Source organism: Cyprinodon variegatus, unplaced genomic scaffold, assembly GCF_000732505.1.
Source record: "Cyprinodon variegatus isolate N-32 unplaced genomic scaffold, C_variegatus-1.0 Scaffold48, whole genome shotgun sequence".
Classification (NCBI taxonomy): Eukaryota; Metazoa; Chordata; class Actinopteri; order Cyprinodontiformes; family Cyprinodontidae; genus Cyprinodon; species Cyprinodon variegatus.
This window is the reverse complement of record NW_015150501.1, coordinates 612,000-631,669: the sequence shown is the minus strand read 5'-3', so window position 1 is coordinate 631,669 and position 19,670 is coordinate 612,000. Positions and strand designations below refer to the sequence as shown.

At 38.0% G+C, this 19,670-nt stretch overlaps 1 protein-coding gene across 4 annotated transcripts in view; it reads left to right on the top strand.

Moving 5' to 3' along the window:
* fam131b (family with sequence similarity 131 member B) overlaps positions 1 to 19,670 on the top strand; it is a 37,661-nt gene that overhangs the window by 1,850 nt on the left and 16,141 nt on the right. For all 4 annotated transcript variants that reach the window (XM_015370792.1, XM_015370789.1, XM_015370788.1 and 1 more), the window contains exon 3: positions 16,775 to 16,812. In XM_015370792.1, the coding sequence (XP_015226278.1) occupies positions 16,775 to 16,812 (38 nt within the window). The remainder of the gene's footprint in view (positions 1 to 16,774; positions 16,813 to 19,670) is intronic.

The window sequence follows — 19,670 nt, the reverse complement described above, 5'->3', positions numbered from 1 at the left end:
TATATATATGTATACACATTTATTACAGTCATTTTTTTTTTAAATAAGTGCATTTCTTCTTGGATTAAGGTGGTAAAAGAGACATCCTGCCAATGGAACAAGACAATTTACACAAATACACAATTTACACAATACACAAATAAGAAAACGCAGCTGCATTGTCTTATTTTAAGTGCATATTATCTAATTATCTTATTTTAAGAGTAAAAATGCTCATTCCATTGACAAACTATCTCATTGACCTACTCAAATTAAGGGTGAATACAATTAATTTAAGAAATTTTTACTTATTTCTAGATTTTTTTCCCCAGTGTAGTATTTATTTCAAAAAGCTACTAAAAAGTCTTATATAAACAAGAAAAATTAGACATATTCTTGTTTATCTAAACCTTTTTTGGCCATCACTGATAATATCAGGTGGTTCACTCCTAATTGGTTGCCTAAGATAATGTTTCTCATTATTACAGTATCAATAATGAACATTCTTGTTTGAGGTAAAAGTGAATAACACACTCAAGACATATTTCTGAAATATTAAATGTCAGACTGATCATAGTTAATTCCATAATTCATAAGAGGAAAAATCGTGATTTCCCCATATATCAGTAGGAACAAGGTGCTCCTTGCAAAATTTCTTACAGCTGTCAAAAAATATTCAGGAGAGTTTTCTATCTCTATCTGGGCAAGAGAATCATGCTTAAGCTTATCCAAGGTTTGTTGCATAAGATTTGGGACAAATCTAGAAATTCCTGAGAGAATTCAGTCTGGTCAGATCAGACCTAATTGTAACTGTATGGATGTCACACCATATTGAGAGGAAAGACGGAATATGGCTCCACATATTAAATTAAGTTTAAAAGTGGGAAAATAACATAGTGTAAAGCTTTTTTCAGAATAAGACATTCAATGGTTTAAGTGATGGTAGGGGTGAACAAAGAAGTGTCCTGAGGAACTTATGATAAGAATCTGCTAGATTAAACAATGTGAGACAGCGATCTCAAGCAGAGATCTGCAGCACAGGAAGCTCTCATTTGGAGAAAGGAAATAATTTTTCTAAAACAGCCCTCTCAATCTCCTAAATGGATTCCAGAATAAAATATATGGAAATAACTAAGAAGAGGCTCTAAAAATATTTACCAATTTGATGGTAGTCTGTGTGAAACAATGGGTCAGAATCCTTAAAATTGCAATCGACAAAAAAAGAAAAAAGACTTTTCTTCTGAGAATTCCTTTAAAAGCAATTTAGCGTGGTGAATAATCAATTTCCGGAATAGAAAACACCTATTTCCCCCACTGTATTTACAGCATTAAAACCCAGGATTCAACATTTGTTTAAGAAAGTAGAAATATATTGAGTTTATTAACTGATTTAAATAAAGAGGATCTTAAAGATGCTAGGTCAGAAAACAGCTAGAGGACTACATGACACAGTTAGCAGTCCAGGTGTGAACTGAATTCAGCAAAAACAGCAGAAAAGCAAGAACAAAAATCCCATCACAGAAGCCCAGGCTGTCCAGAAAGCTTTATGCAGCTTTTTTCAAAGGAGAGATTCTTTCAGAACAGAGGAGCCCACCCTTATTCTAACTACAACAATGATGCGACTGAGACACTTCTGAAAATCTACTGGTTTGTTCTTATTAAAGAGCAGATGATGCTTCAAGTAATAATGATTGTTTTAAGGCTGATTAATGTAAATGAGAATTATTTGCATTGTATTGTATTGTTTCCAAAACATGATTCCATTTTGTCTGGGCAGCTTCATAGGTTGTATCCCCCAGTTTTTAATAAATATTCCAAGCACTGTAGTGCACAACAGCGTGGAGTGAATATGTAAACAAACAGCACTTAAGAGAACAACAATCTGCTGTTAGCAGGCCGCTTAGGTCCCTGATTCTGTTGTGGAGCAAAGGAAACACCAGTGGTCCTGCCAGTCTACAGGCGTGGCTGTGTTTATCCTGAGTTAGAATGGCTGTAGTGTGCTTTATTGATCGGCATTTTTAACTGCAGTCCATGCTGCGAGGCTGAAATCAACGGGAGCAACAGCAGGACTGGCTCTGTCTCTGTGTTGGAATATATACCTCTGATCAATCCGTCTATCTATATATGTGTCAGTCTGTCTGTCCTACTTCATCATACCAAGTACTGTGGGCTATGATGTTATGCTTAGAGGTCAGTCTGTAGAAGCAGAAGCCACAATGCAAGCATGACAAGTATCATACCAGACTGAGTAAGCAGTCTGGTAGAAGTTTGCTTATACAGGGTTTCTTTAGTCTTTTATACCAGAAACAAGTAATTAGCCCAGATCCGCTGAGCTAAACACAAACGTGGTGCACCTATCATTGAAGGCCAAGGTTGAATCCCAAATGTTTTCTATTAGTTGTTAAGTTATAGAGACAAGAGCTCAAAAAAAAAAATTAAAGGGGATGGGGGTTTGAGTTATGTTAGCAAAGGGATAGAGCACAGGATTCCAAATGGACTGGCTATAATCCTTGACACTACTGTCCTGCCTTTGCCGTATGTAAAGGAAAGCCCTGTGTTTACTCCTTCAAGCTTTTGTTTTTCCTGATAAAAGATCACTTTGAACAAACACTTTAAATAACTCTCTACTGTGTATTTATCAAATGGTTATAAAACATTACAGAAGGTTTAACAGAATTTATCCTATTCAGACCAGGCGGCCCAGAAAAACAGCTATAGAAACGTTTCATACATCGGAGTAACACCCTGCCACATCATCACATCGCACATCATTACGTCATACACATGTTGTTTGTAAATGAGTTGACATCATGGACTGCAGCCAAATTGAGATAATACACAGTGTTTTAGATCGAGGACAATCCAAATGCACACTGACCGAAAACTGTCTTTACTTCATAAACTCTTATGGAAAACATTAGTCTTAACACTTAGGTAATATTAGTGTTTTAAAAGCACATACATACATTTCAATCTGAAAAACTCACATGGAAAGAAAAAGACAATTAGAAGAATTTTATTGATACAGTTAATTTAGTCTTTGGCGCTCGGACCTTAGCGGAAAACATTAGCGCTGAATTTTCTTTGATATGCATGAACAGGAGTAAAGAACAGGGATGTTTCCCCCCCAGGCCTGTCCTAGATTTGCGGGTACCTGTCCATGATGAGCAAGCATGAAGTAACAGTGGAGAGGAAAAACTCCCCATTGGAAAGAAACCTCTGGCAGAACCAGGCTAAACATGGCGGTCTTCTCCCAGACTGGTTGAGATGACACTCTTATAAAGGCTTAGCTACGATGATGGAGGAGGGGCTGGAGATGGGGTGAATCGTGATCATCTAAATCGAAATCAGATATAGCACAACCACTGCCTGCACTTTGGGTAGCAAACAGAGTTGTGGATTGGAGACCTTTTAAGATGAACTCTGGATACTGATTGGGCTTTCATGAGTTGTGGTTCAAAGCTGATTAACTTGTGTCGGAGGCGGATGAGGGTAAGTAATCAGTTTATTCAGTTGAACTTCCGCCTAGGCTCCATTTCTAATAACAATAAGTCTGGCTAGGGAGTATATCAATTAGCATCTGTTTTTTAAATAGGAACTGCCACGTGGTTAAGTTTAATGTCATTCCCAGAACTGTCATTCCCAGAGTTGAAGTGCATTCAGAGATAAATTAAACCCAAGCCATCAGCACTTATTTCAGCTTCACTACTCTTTTACTATCTGCATATTCCACTGACCATTATTTCTCTTTCTTATATGTATCTTTTTCCATCAGTGCTGCTGAGATGTTTTATGAAATATGCGACAAACAAGAAGCAGTTTAAGATAAAACTGATCTTAAAGATGTACTGTAGCTGGAATTTGGTTTGATGATCTTTTTTTTGTACCAGTGACAAATAGCTGTTTGTTGTTGTTAACACACTAGCTGTTGTGTTAGAGAACAAGATACATATACCGGTAGATATAATAATTTTAGGATTCATGAGTACAGTTTGCATTTAGGCAACATTTCTTCTTTTGCTTTTTCCACTGTTGCGTGAGGCAGTCTGCATCAGTCCATCATCCCCTCACAAGGTGAAGGCCTTGAGAAGCAGCACACTGGAGCTGTGTGTTTTCATTAAAGTCGTTTGATCAATACAGTAATTATTATCTTTTATTTAGGAACCAAGAAGGGTGCATTACGTTAATCATGCTTGTATCTGTCAGATAATCCTCCTGCAGACGAACTCAGCGGTGGTTTAACACGACACACCAACAATTGCATTTCTGTGATGCAGAGCTTTTAATTCTATTAGAAATCGTACTAAAAAGCCGAACATCAGAAGCATTTTATCTGTCCCTGCTTATCAGTGCTGCACCTGTTACTAAGTTAAACATTCACTCATTGTTAAATTCAGGGTAGTTTGTGCAGCGTGACTGTAGCCAAGAGGCCAGGAGGGTATAGAATGGTAATGTGAATAAGAGAAGATGTTTAATGGAGTCTTGGATGATTTTCTGTCCTCGCCTTCCTGTCTGGAAACCCACCATTTCTATGAAAGAAATAATGATCTGAAAACTACTTAATCACAGAGGAAAGCCCCTCAGTTATTTGTACATCTGTTGAACAGAGTATTAAATCATTTTTGTAAAGGCTGAGCACAATTGTGTGAAAATAAAGGTGATGTGAACAGATTTAAGCATAGAAAAGCTATTAGATAAAAGAAAAAAGGAAAGACATGTGAATATTTATGTATGTATTTCAATCAGATTATGTGGAGATGTTATGAATTTATTCATTCAAAGTTCATTATTTTCCTGTTCTTTATGGTGTGGAAAGAAATCAGGATTTTATTATGATAGTTCATAATAGCTTACTATATTCATCCTAAGTCTGTTTGCTCTTGTGTATTCATGTGTTGATGCATGGACCAGCAAATGACCTCTACTTTACATCTCTCGTGGGACAGCCCACTTGCTGATATATTTATGCTGCATGTGGGTGTGAATCTAGCAAAACCACCGCTGCTGTTTTAACAGCTTCTACCATCGCTCCCTTTTGCCGCAGCATTTCAGAAAGGGATTCCCTGCCATTCATTTAAAAAGCCAAACACGCACCTTCGCCATCACACATCCAACCTGGTGTTTAGCATGTGCCGTTTCCAAGTGTGCATGCAAGCTGGTGAATCTGGCGGGTGGCGTAGGCTAATTGACAGGCTTCTCTCCAGGTTGGAAAAGCCTTGTCAGAAGGAGTGCGCTGAGGCTGAATGACTCAGGGAGGTGGTATCCCAGGAGCAAGGCTGGACCCGACGACCCTTAGAGCATGTCGGCATATGTGTACGTGCATTCAAGCAGGGCTCAAGGACTGCAGGAGGCATTCACTGCTCCTTAACCAGAAAGCACTGTATGTGGGGGGACTGATAAAAATGCATGAGCTTAACAGGGGACTGTACACACCCTTTCACGTATCATTTTGTGCTTCAGATCAGCAATGAGAGGCTTGTGTGTGGGCACACACTGGCAGGCGTTCTGTAAACACTGTGACTCAGCCACCGAGAGAGTTATGGAGTTTGAAACATAATGCTGTCGATTAGAAATTTCATCTCTACTATTTGATCTGTGCGTAAAAGCATTGTGTGTAAAGTTATATGCATTTGTACGCCTTTGGTGTGGAAGCAGCACTTACCGGCTCTGGAAATCTGCAACCCCATGCCACTTTGAAACCTATTACAAAAAAAATGGTTAAGTTCTCTTTTTGAATATGAAAGAGAATGTAAAATGTTGTGCATTTAAGCCCCATCCAATGCTTCTCATTCATTCGCCTACTGTAGATAGAATCTTACCGTTTATGGTGGAAGTGATCCTTGTAAAGTGCCTTGCAAAAAAAACCCCACAAATGACAACAAAACAACAAGAAACTTCAATGTATTTTATTGAGAATGTAACATATCAGCATAAAGTCTCCATTCAGATATGCCAAGAGCTTCTGTGAACCTCAATTTGTTCAATCTTCTCTTTGTTGTTGATTTAAACTCCAGATTTCTAGAACAGGGATGTACCTTGATCTAAACCCTTCCTTTAAATTTCTGGCTGTTGGTTTGGGATCTTTTCTTACCGGAAGGTGAAAATCTAACCCTTTCTCAAACTCAACGATTGTCTGGCTTTATTTTAGCTTTTTTATTCAGCAACAAACTGCAGGTGTAACTCTTCTTTTCATTTGTAACAGCACACATTGCTACTAAAACAACCACCTGTCTGAGTGCCTACATTTCAGTTGTTTAGTTAAAGTAAAAAAATATGTTTTCAGAAAAGAAAAAAAGCTTTGAAAGAGCAAGGTTCAGTCTTGAAAACAGAAAAGCAGATAGCTATTTTTTTTGTACAGTCTTAGAACAACAGTTTAAATTTAGCTTCTGTAAACAAATACATCAAATTTCTTAAAATGACTCACTTGTCTCTCGCTGTATTGCCAGAGTTTGGTTGTAATTTCTGCTGGAGTAGATGCTTACACAGGAAAAATACCAGCAACTTATATGAGATAGCAACATATTTATTTTGTCAAGCTGTTTGATGCACATAGGTTTAGGACCGCTTAAGAGGCGGACGTTACCCACATTTACACAGGATTAAGCAATGTCCATGTATCTGTATGGGGTAGGTGGTTGCCTAGTGGTTAGAGCATTGCGCTTTGGTGCCGGAGGTTCTTTCCCAAAGACTCCCAGTCTGTGTCCCTGAGCAAGACCCTTAACCCCACATTGCTCTCCAGGCGCCGCACAGTGACAGCCAACTGATCTCTAAAGGGGATGGGATAAATACAGAGGTGAATTTCTCCAGTGTAAGTTCAATAATGTTAAATAATCATTATTATTTCCCATCAACTTTCTCCCATCAACTCTGCTCAAACAACAGCATGATACTGCCACCACCATGCTCCATGGTGTGAATGCATGCATTTCATGTAGTGACATTATCTAACCAGTAAAACTTGCACATGTCGCTTTATTTCTGCCATTCTCCCCTCGAGGCAAGATTAGTAAAGTGCACAACTAATAGCTGTTTTCTTAACAAATCCTCTAACCTGAATTGCACCTATGGTATTACCTGGCTTCTTCTCTACTTTATGCAAAGTTTTACTACATTTTCAGAAAGGACTAAAATATAACATGATGACCTTAGGCTTTGATAGGTGATGTTTACAAACCCCAGCAGCAGGCGTTAAAGTTTTAATTACTACTTTGTTTAAGAACCTGTATTTTTCTGTTTTTAACAGTATCGTTTATTATCAAAATATTCATAGAATATTTTTATGTCAGTGTTGTTTCCTGGAAGGTGGTAAAATCTTTTTGGTAGTCTATTAGATGATGGGTGAGTTTTAGTTTTAGAGCATTCAAGCATCTGTGGGTTTTTTGGCTGTATTCAATAACAAATACATTGCAAAAATAGTATGATGAATATTCCACTACCTTTAATTGTTATTTTAATTCCTTTTGCATTAAATAGTAGAATATTTAGCTTTAAAGTCCCCTTTGCCTCTGCTATTTTGGGTGGATCTGTGTCAGGAACCTCATGATGCTGAATACTGCATGCTGTGGCTCTTCCATAACCACACTTTGCTACAAGAGTCAGGATTGCTGCCCTGAACCATAAACATCTTTCAGTATTTTGGTGGTCTAATGTCATGTTTGAGCGGTTTGGTACCCACATGCTGGTTTGTTTGAGTGGACTGTGTCTTGAGGATTTTTAGCTCAGTTTCATCCACCAATACTCCATCTGTGCTCTGGACCTCAGCTTTGTTTTCGCTGAACTCTCTGCCCCACTAAGTCAGCATCTGCACACAGTGCAGCAAGAGGGCTGCTATCCAAAGTCAGTCCTCCGCCGTGGCAACCAGCCTTACTGCAGCTGTCACGGTAAACAAGCACCAAACCCCCTCTGGTTTTTCCACTGTTGTTGCTGCAGGGCAATTGGAGTAAAAATGACTGATGAAGCTCAAATGTTCCTCACTTCAGTGGGAGCCATCACAGCGCTACAGCTGGAGCTGGAGTTGACAGTGCAGATGCCGAGCAGTTCTTTGTTCGTTATGGACCGTCACATTGCTCCCTTTTTTTTTTTCCTCCCCCTCCCTCATGCTCTTCGCCGGAGCTCCATTCCCCCATGACCGCAGGGGGGGACCCAGCTCTACACTGCTGTATGTGCGGGGGAGGAGGGAGCACGCACCAGGGGAAGAGCTGCGGTCATGTGCTCTCTTGTTGTTTCCTCAAGGAGGGATACTGCCTGCCTCCTTGGAAAAACACATACTGTGCATCACCTGTCCACAGGCACCAAGAAAGAGAGGGCTTCACCTTGAAATTTTTCAAATTTTTTTGCAAAAAAAACCTCAAACATGCATCGTATCAGAATATTATGTGACAGACCAACACAAAGCTATATATTTTTAAAGTGGGAGGAATGCTTTGGCTTTTAAATAAAAGAATATAAGCTGCTGTGTACTGCTATATTTAAAACTTTGTAGAGTAATCCAGTTCATGTGCTTTAAGTCTTTTATGGTTTGTCAAGTTTGCGCATCAAAAAGCTGTTTTGCGCGTTGTTTTTTAGGAAATGGCCAGGATGAATCAGAACTGATGGAGAGCATCTCTGGACATTGATTTCTAAGCTTTACAACAGTTCAGTCTGCTTTGCCTCATATCATTGCAATATGGTTTTAGCTGAGGTTTATTGTGCAGCTGGGAGGACCATCCCAGTCTCAAGTCTTTTCCAGCCTCTATCAGATTTTCTTCTAGGATCACCTAGTATTTAGGTCCACCCATCTTCCTATTAAGTCTAAACAGCCTCCCTGTTGTTAAAAAGCTTCCCCAGAGCATGACACTGCCACCATCATGTTTCACTGCCAGACGGATTTTGTTCAAGATGATTTGAAGCACAGAGAGCAACATCTGAAAATGGGATTCTTGGCTTTCTTTTACCAATGATTTTCTTCTTGTTGCTCTTTCAAAGTGAGCAGATTTATGAACTGCACAACTGATACTTGCTCCTCCAGGGTTACCACTGGTCTCTTTGCTGCCTCTCTGATTAACACTCTTCCTGGCTGGCCTAATTTAAGGGGATGGACGCATCACGGTTGATTTGCAGTTGTGTCATAGTCTTTCTAATTTCAAGTAAGTGATTGTAGGGTGCTCTGAGAGATGCCCGAAATGTTCAAGTAATGTTTTAGAACATCATTCTGATGTAGACTTCTCAGGCACAGCTTTGTCTGACCTGTTTTCCAATAAACTCTGATACCTTGGAACAGGGAGAAACTATTCAGGTGGGTGCTGAAGGCAATTGGCTTCACTGGATTTTAATCAGGTTTGTGGATTTAAATGATGTTGTTACATACTTACCCCAGACCACTCAAAGTTAAGAAACCCATTTTTGAAAGCCATCTGTTATTTTCTTCCTTCCTAAGAATAAAGTTCAGTTGTTTGTCACCACAAAATTAATAAGTCTGTGGTTGAAAGTGTAGTTTTAAGGGGCGTGAATACTTCTCCAAATTGTGTTGTTCATTCAACCAAAAAAAGGTTTTTGATTTGATCAACAATAGGGCTCGAAATGAAAGATGCTAGAAATCGTTTGTGAAGCCAACACACAGCGATAATTCAGTTGCCATGCAGCTTCTCAGAAGCTGTTTGCTCTGCTGCAGTTCAGAGAACTCTTGGGCCATGTTGTGATTTATGTGCAGAGAGAGTGATTGCTAATTTGCTAATTGGCCGAATAAGGCTGATGGATGGAGGGAGAGGAGAGGCTGTGAAAACTCAAGAGGAGGACAGAAACAGTGGAAGGGAGGGAACAGTGTGAGTGCATAATTAGGAAATATATTCCTGGAAGCTAAATGCATGGATGTTGATGTGTAGTTTGTGTTTGTGGGGCAGAATTGCAACCCAGATGGGTAAAAATCTGGGACACTCTGCCTCGCCCTGGAAATAATGTACATGTATACATGAATGGTCAAAGGTTTACATACATTAATTTAAAATTGAAGCTTTCAAGATTGTATTTATATTGATCTTTTTATATGACGGTATGAATATGTGAGTAAATTAAAAACCACCCAGGAACTAGGTAAGCAAGTTTGAATTAATGATAATTTTCAAGGTTCAACATTGTTATGCAAGCTGTATATACACAATGTTATATGAATAAATGTTAATAAGAAGGGTTGAACCTAAGACAAATCATTTTGATTCTTTTACCAGGCCTCTGGCATCATTTTGACAGAGTTTTTGTGGCAGAAATACTGATTTCAGGCATTGTCTACAAATTTTTCAACATGGCTTAAGTTGGAACTTTGGGCAAGTTTTAGGGAAGTTAAGAAAATGTTTGTGAGCTAATTTTATCCTTTCTACAACTTGTTTTGATTGGAATAATTTTTCTGTTGGGCCACCACCCTCTGCTTGTCAGGGTTTGGTGGAAGTTTGTTGAGGAGCCAAATGCAGAGATGAGGGAGGCAGAGATGAGTACTTTCAGGTTTAATAAAATCAAAAACACAATAGAAACAAAATCCAATAATACAAAAAAAAAAAAAAAAAAAAAAAAAAAACAGGGGGTGTGAGGAGAAAAAACACAAGGGGAGCCAAGTAACAACAAGAAACCAGCACAGAAGAACTGCACAGGGAGGGTATATAGGAGATGTGAAAAAGGCTGGTGTAATCAGCTGATGTGGAGCAGGTGTGGATGGAAGTGACAGAAGACTCTTAACTATAACACAAAATGGAAAAAGATCAACAAAAAAGAATAACATAGATAACTCAAAACTCAAAGTCCAAAAGGGGAGACGATAACACTGCTTGTAAGTGTGATACAGTGATGGACTGTCGTGAGCTGAGTGGGTGTGGAAATTCCAGCACATAAGTCAGTTTACAGCTGCACACATGGACAGACAAGTTTCAAGGTCACTCAGGCAAAGATTGACCCATCTAGCTCAGTGTTTCAAACCCTGGTCATTAAGGCTCACTACCCTGTATGTCTTGGATGTTTCCCAGCTTTCATGCACCTGACCTCATTAATTGCATAATAACAGGCTTTGCTGAACTGCAATCATCTAAATCAGGTGTGTTGAAGCAGATAGTCTAAAACCTGCAGGCCAGTGTACCTTGAGGACGAGGGTTGAAAAAGACTGAACCAGCTAGATCAACAAGATGAAGGTTCAGGGAAGCTGAACCAATAAAACCTTAACCAACCATAATGGTTGCAGCATCCTACTGCTTTACCAGTGGTACAGGTGGAACTCTTCAAGTGGGTGGAATATAAAAACAGAATACTTTTTATTACATTGCGTTGGAATAGATGTATCTTATGGAACGGTCCCATCTTAAACTCTTTTAAAGTGTAAGGCATATATTTAAGAGGGAAAGATCTGTGCTTTGAATTCAGCCAATTTGCAAAAACTTTGAATCTTATATGACTGTGGGTGTTTTTACAGGTGTAATCTGTATGTCAGATTACACACAGTTTTGAGGAAGATAACATTCATAGAAGGAAACTTGCAGATTCTTTTTTTTCTCTCTCTCTGGGTTTTCCATCTTCTTCCCACAGTTCAGTTTACAATTAGATTAGGTTAACACCTGGTAGGTAGACACCTGCCCCAAGTAGTCTAGTTGTAAAAAAACAACAACAAGGGGGATGGTGTTTTTTTTTTTTGGAAGCATACATAGCCTATTTAATTAACCTAAAGCAACATGAATGGTATGGTTGTTACATGTCAGGTACAACGGTCACTGACCTTGACCAAGGCACCTTACAGTAGAACTGTAGTCAGAACCTGGACTGGCATGGCTATCACTGCCCCTACATAGTAAGGGACAAATGCAGAGGACAGATTTCCCACTGGGGTCAGTTTCATAGTCATGGTAGTTCCATTTCTTTGATTTTATTTTTTTTGCTCAGGCTACTCATAAGCCCACAGCTCGCCAAATGTTGAAAGGGCAATATTATTGCCATTACTGTTAATACAGAGTAGAAATTTTACACATTCAGTAATTAAATGTCAAAGGGGATGGTACGGGGGTATGGTCATTTAAGAAGGGGGATGATTTTTAAGATTTTTTTAAGAAGGGGGATGCCATCCCCCCTCATCTCCCTTCAACTCGAGTAATGCCTGCCCCCCCATTTGACAGGCAAGTGCTAGAAAATGGTTGGATGGAGGGTTTTCATTCCACTCTGAAAGAGGAAAGACAAAATTAAGCCCCAAATGAATATGAGAAACTTTACCTTTCAGCAGCCGATATACAACGACAGTACATTATTTCATTTGTTTATTTTTTAACTCTTTACTAGTATGTTATTCTGATACACTTTTCTACACAGTAAATTCCACAGTGTTAAATAGGCAGTGTCATTTTAGAGTTATCACAACAACAACAACTGGAGTAAAATATACACTACGTAGCGTTCTAATTTAACACTAATTCTGAGTGGGACCAAATGCACTGTTAAAGTATTACTTTAACACTTCATTTACTGTGTAAGGTCCACATTTGTGTGACCATTTTTTCTATATCTTTTTGCTGGTTTAAACACTAAAATTTTCCCATTGTGGGACAATAAAGGGATTTTCTATTCTATTCTAAAGTCGGTAGTTTGTAATTCCTCTGTTTGCAAGAAAAGCCCATGTACATTGGTGGCCTTTAAATGTAAATGTGTTTGTAATCATCCAAAACTAAAAAGTAAATGAATGTCTTTATCTCTAACAATTTTACTTTTAGGAACAATTTTTGCACTCATTTATTAGGTGATAGCACTGAGGCAGACAATACAGAGTAGTAATAGTATAACAGATAACATTTATAAGAAATCCTAATTAAAGCAAAAAATATAATTTAATTGCGAGAAATATTATAGCTCTAATAACGCAAAACAGGTGCAGGAAAAAACCCTAATAAAGATAAAAGGGGTTACTATTTTAAACAACCTAAATACAAATGTATTTGTAATAAACCACGACTTTCTCTTATGACGCTGATATAAATAATGGAAATATTGTGAGTTTTTTGTAAGGTCTCTTTTATGATGAAAAGGAATTAAAGATCTTGATCTAGGAATTGCAGGTTTTAATTGCTGCTGGAATATTCAGTGTTCTGATGGATAATATCCTAAAAAGAAAAGCACAGTGGATATATTTTCAGATACAGGATCTGTGCTTAAATTCTCTAAAGGTGTCCTGAGGTAAACTCGGGAAACTCGGGAAAGCAGAACTGGTTTGATGGGGAAATTAGTTTAGTTAACATAGTATAAAACAGAGTATTTTTGGCTCCAACTAAAAAATTATGATTTAGTATTATTAATCCAAATTTAAAAAGTTTGACATGCCTTAACCGGAAAATAATATTCCAGAGCATGTGCGCAAATGTGACAAAGTGGTCATATTTGTAGTTTGACAGCCCTTTTCTCACAGAAGTAAAGAACCCTGGAATATAATCTCTCCCTCGTCACTTGCCCTTGTAGTGATCTGATGTGACTGAGTTGAATTCAGAGGGTAGGCTGATATCCAAGAGCCCGGCAGAGACAGGCCATAACTGATGTCTCTGAATCATTGGGTCAGTGGGTCACAGGCATCACTGGACATCCACAGATCTGACGACTTGCTGCACCTCTGGAAGCTGCAGAGGATTTGCTCTGAAATGCCAATTGCAGCTGCATGAAACGCGACAGGCTTGGCAGCACAAGTGCAAACAGAGAGACCCATGGATGGAGCCCCTCTGAGAGTTGCATGCACGCAGAGAACAGACCCTCTGATACAGAGGAGCACCTAGAGACTGAGGCTGTGTTTAAACTCCACTAGGAGCACAGGCTCTCTAATTAAAGCAATGTTTTAATTAGGATTTGGACAGCCGAATGAGAAGGGATAATAACATTCATTTATCTAGCAGAGAGCGTGGATTTCAAATGAGTCTCATCTACGACTAAGTGATTCATTCAAGAATAATCTATAAATAAATTCTGTAGTCGATTATGAAAAAAAAAATCTCAATAAGAAACAATAGAAACAATATTTGTTAATGAATACAGCCCCAAAATTTCTGGGTTTAGCAGTTTTGCTCATGTTTATGGTAAATCAGTCATGATTTAAAAAATGAAGCTGAATAAGTTAGAACATCTGTTCAGGAGTGGAGCAGATTAATGTGTCACATTAAACTATTTTAATATTGATGTATAGTTTGTCTCATTCAGAACAGTTATCTATCAAAAAGCGTTCATTGGTTAATTATTTTTTTTTATTTCCATTAAATTAACATCATCACACATTTAATGAAGTGAGGAGATTGTGCATTACGTCTGCACACTAACAGGATCACCTATAATATGCAGAAGTGCTGGTGAATCTAACAACAGTGATAAACAGGGTTCCTATGCAGTCTTGCAAGGTTTAATAATGTATGCAGTTTTCTTTAAACCATTTAAGGATATTATTTAAAGATTTTTTTTTCTTCTAAATAATAAAACATGTTTAATAAATGCGTTGTTGTTTTATATTTATATATATATATAATATATTTGTATATATTAATATAATAGTTCAAACTATGTCTCAACTCAACTCAACTCAAACTTTATTTATACAGCACATTTAAAACAACTGGGGTTGACCAAAGAGGTGTACAGATATCACAGTTGCAGAAAACCAGGTAAAAACTTAAAATCTAAAATAAATAAACACAATTGAATAAAATATATAGAAATAGAATAGAATGAAATAAGTTAAAATAGAAAAAATAAAAATGTTGGGTTTATAGATTTTAAAATTCAAGTTGAAATGAAAATATGGACCAAAAATAAGGTTTGCTCAAAATGTTAAACCTTGCAAAAGCATTTTCTATTTTAAATTTTTGCAAACTAAAGGTACGTTTGCTTTAAAAAAAAAACAAAAAACAACAAACTGTTATAGATGACCTGTCCAGAGTTGACTGCACCCCGCCCCTTTACTACAGAAGATACGCAGTAGGCTACACTTGCTCTAACTATGATTCAGTTTGTCTATAAAAGCAAGTGATACTGGCCTCTCCATGTGCCTTTTATGTTGTATGGAGGGTCTGACTTTAAATTTTAACTTGGTCACAAGTTAGAAGACATTTACTGAGGGATGCTAAATAGGTCCAACACAGTTTTAGAGAAATTTAAAGGAGCTTAATTCCAAGATATAAAGGCATTTTTAATGTAACAGCATTTAACATAACCCGGTTTACTAAATTTTAGCTAAATTTAAACTATAATTTAAGGTGCTGTGAAGAATTAAAAGGGACCTGGGTAAAAAAAGAATAATTTCTTAATTATAAGAATTTGATTTATGAGTGGCTCACTTATTACCAGCAGAGTTAAAAAACAGAGTTTAAGAGGGCATTAATAAATTGATGACTGTAGGGAGAGACTCTATTACCAGTCCAAACATGTGTTAAAACTGATGAAAACCATAATTCAGTTTGATACTTTCGATGCATTTTATTTATTTATTTTCTAACAAAATGATGTAATGTAATAAGTTTTCTAAAGGGATTTTAAACTATTTAGGGAAATAAAACTGCCTTTAGCAAATTAATTTTATTAAATGCTACCAGCCTATGATTATAATAATTCTATGAATCATATTGTGTGTAATCAGTTATGGTTAAGTGGTCCATCTCATGAACCATGTACTTAGAGATATATTAAATTAATGACAGTATAGTTAAAAGTGAGCCCTTTCCCAGATTTATTGAATGGAAAACCTTTCATCCACTTTACAACTGGCTTTTAAATTATTTACAAACTGTTAGCAGCAACAGCTTCATTAAAAACAAGACGGTTAATCATTTAAGTTCTGTAAATGGTACCTTAACTTGGAGAACCAATCCTAGGCCTGTGGTTTAATTGTCCCTCACTTGTACAACTCCTACCAAAGTTCACAGATTTTTGTTTTTATCAGATGTATTAGCACTCCAAAATTTTTCTAGGAATCTTTACAGCATTAACTCGGTTTACCTGGTAAGTACCTCATAGGTCCTATTGGGCTGCATCTAGCCTATAAGGTACCTTTTGGGGAGTGGTGGCCAATGTTTACGGCATAGAACTTGGAATCCTGGAGTTCTGAGTTCGAGCCCCACTCCCACAGACTTCCACTCTGGGTCTCTGAGCATAGACCTTTAACCCCACACTGCTCCCCGGGGTGCCCCACTATGGCAGCCCACTGCTTCGTAAGGGGATGGGTTCAATGCAGAGGTACATTTCTCCAATGTGAGATCAATAGAGTTAAATTATTATTAAGTATATAAATGCATGTGTTGAATGTGATTAGGGAAGCTCTATAAATGTATTTGATCAAGTCCAGTCATTTACTCATTCAAATATACATTCACACACTGATGCAGGTAGGCCATATTGTAACTACAGCATCTCTGGGGCAGACTCATTGGCACCACATGGCCCTCTGATCACTGACACCAGGCAAAGTAGCTAAAGTGTCTTGCCCAAGGACTCACTGACTGAGAAAGACAAAGCAGGAACTCAAACCAGCAACCTGTTGGTTACCCCTGAGCCACTGCTGCCCCAAATAACAATCCTTGTAAGCACCTGGAAAATATCAGTTGTGTTTATCTGGTACATGTATGGATTTTTATCTGTTATTCAAGCAATGTGAAAAGTATTATTTCAACATGAGTGTCTTTATTTTTTCTATGGTAATATGGGAATTGTGTGCACTGATGTGTTTTGTTTGTAAAAAATTATATAACGGTCAAATAAAATAAAAAACTAAGTTAAAAAACTTACAAATAATTCTTTCTTCTTTTTTGTCTCCCTTTCTGTAATGGGCTCACAGCAGCGGATGGCGTGCCAGTCCAAAAGGATGGGGAGCAAGTAAGTCTTCAGCTGTCCTTCTCATTCAGTCGCCTTGTTGACTCCTTTCCTGGGGGATTGTTGCTGCTCCACCTGAGGAACCAACGCGGCCTTAAAGAGTTTGATTAGCCTCTACGTGATGATTACTCCACCTGCTCTGTGTAGCTCACTGTGCTCATATATTGTTAGTTTTAGACATATCAGTCATGCAAGTCACACTTCTCTTGGCTATTTAGGATGGGATGTTGTATATTAACGAATCAACAGCCATTGGTTTGTTAAGATGTGTGATGCTTGCCATCCACTTTACAAAAAAAAAAAGGGTTTTAAATAATAACAGCAAAGGCATCCCTCCCCATGTCTCTCCAACTTTTACACATCCCTATTGTTTTGTATCCTTTCTCTCCTCTTTCCTCCAACACCTACCCCATGCTAGAGGACACCAGAGAGGAAACCATTTTGGACTGAAGTGAGGTGCTTCCTACTTTTCCACCAAAAGCACTGAGGACTGATGCATCATTTATTTACGTGTTATGTCCCAGATTGGCCTTTGGAAAGACAAAAAAATGCAACATGCACACATACATTTATATACGTGTTGACTGAATATTCAGCATTGGTAAAGCTGCTTCAAGGGGCTTAGCTCTACCACTCAAGTGTGCTGAATCTCTCATCACTTATCCAGAGAAAGAGGGAGAAGAGAATAAAAGGAAGCAGAAGACAAATTGTTGGGATAGTCAGCACATATGCTTGATGGATCTAGCTGTGGTTGGGGAACAGACTGACAAAAAATGTTAGGGTTTGTTAAAAAAGGTCGATTACTTTAGCTTTTATACATTCAGCTCAGCTAGAGCGGCTTGCACGTATCCATACCACTGGAGCTTTTCCACATGTTGTCATTAAAACGGCAATATCCTCTATTTTAGTGTGTCAACATATATACTAAAACCAAGTAGTTTTTAAGAACATTTAATTTTTTTGTAAAGTAGAATCTGAAAAGTGTGGCTATTTGTGTAAAATAGCTTAAAGTCAGTCAGAATAGGAGAGCGTCTAAAAATAGACAATCATCAGGTCTTACCGCAGATTCTCATTGTAATTTCGGGCTGTGCTTAGTCAAGTGCAAATATCTGAGCCATTCTAACAGACGGATATGCTTCAATCTAAGCCATTCTTTTGAATGCAGAGTCGGTTGTATATTCTGGGTTGTTGTCTTGCTGGAGGATGAACCTCCATCAAGTCTATTTTCCAGGATTGCCCTGTATATATTTCCATTTATATTGCTTTTAAATCTGACCAACTTCCCAGAGCAGAGAAGCATCCCCTTAGCGTGACGCTAACACTGTTTCACTGTCAGGGTGGTATACTCATGCTGACGTACACTATCTTTGCTTCTTTCCACATATAATTTTTGGCATTTTGGTTAAATCTTACTTGTGACAAACTTGCTTTAACCCTCCTTCCAAATTTCATCCTTTAACCATTTGGCATAGTGTTATTGTTTTAATACAGTTTCTTCACTCAATGTTTTGTCATAGACCTCTGAGTCCTTCACAATACATTTGCATTTATCATGAGATCAAATTGCATTTTTTTTTTTTACTTCTGAAGGAAGTTGATTATACTGTTGTGTAGGAGTTTCATAGCCGTTTGAACGCAAATGGGCAACACACAAAAATAAATTATATGGAAATATTGATCATTTTCTTCCATTTCAAAATTATGCACTACGAACACATCAAATATTCACACTTTTCTTAATAACTTTGTGCTGAAAGGTTTCTAACATTGCTCCATAAACAGCTCTCAATATTTATTCCTTTATGCCCTGCAGGAGTTCGAATTAGCAAGAATATATACCAGCCTAATTTTGAGCCCATATGTTGAGGTTTTACCTTTCTGGAATTTAGACTCTGACACCTACAGAAACATTCCTCGGTTTTCTTTTTGGTTTCATTCAGGTAGGACAACTTTCCTGAAATGAAACAGAGTTTATAAAGACAGCACAGATTCCATTTTAGTTTTTCCCTCCTCAGTGTTCTGCTCAGTGTCCAGGCTAAATATAATTACTGGCACAGACTGATAATCACTACAATGTAATTATCGCTGAGGATTTTGCACCTTCAAATAATGTGAGCAACATGCTCACTACAAGTGGTTTTCCTGTTCTGTGATTGGTGAATGTTTCAATAAGATCAAAAAAGACAAACGTTTNAGCTTCTGCATTTTCCCCTTTGATTAACATGCTCATTTCTTCTGTTTGCACAGATTCACTTGCTCAATTACATTCATACCTTTGTAGTTCCACAGTGGAACCAGTCATTTAATAACATTTGCATGTGAAGTCTGACTCTCAATTTCAATTTCAATTCAATTCAGTTTATTCATATAGCACCAATTCACAACACATATCATCTCAAGGCACAAGTCAAATTGATTCAAAGTTTTCTATCTAAGGAAAACCAGCTGATTGCATCGACTCATTGACTCGAATGCAATCCCTCACACTAAGCATGCTTGTAGCAACAGTGGATAGGAAAAAACCCTTTTAACTGGAAGAAACCTCCAGCAGAACCAGGCTCAGTGTGAGTGGCCATCTGCCGAGACCGACTGGGGTTCATGGAGTCAGAAGCAGAGATACAAAAAGCAGCTGTAAAAGCAGCCCCGTCCAGGAAACACACAGCCAGGCAGACGAGCTCCGAGCCAGCTCCCATGTCAGAGGATGAAGCACATCCAGCCAGTCACAGTCAGGGAAACAGGACCACACTGGAAAACAGGCCGATCTCCAACATCTATAAACAAGGGTGTTGATAGCAGCAGCACAGCTGATATTTCTCTCCACCTCTCATCCTTTGGAAGTTTTTTTAATTGGGGCATATAAG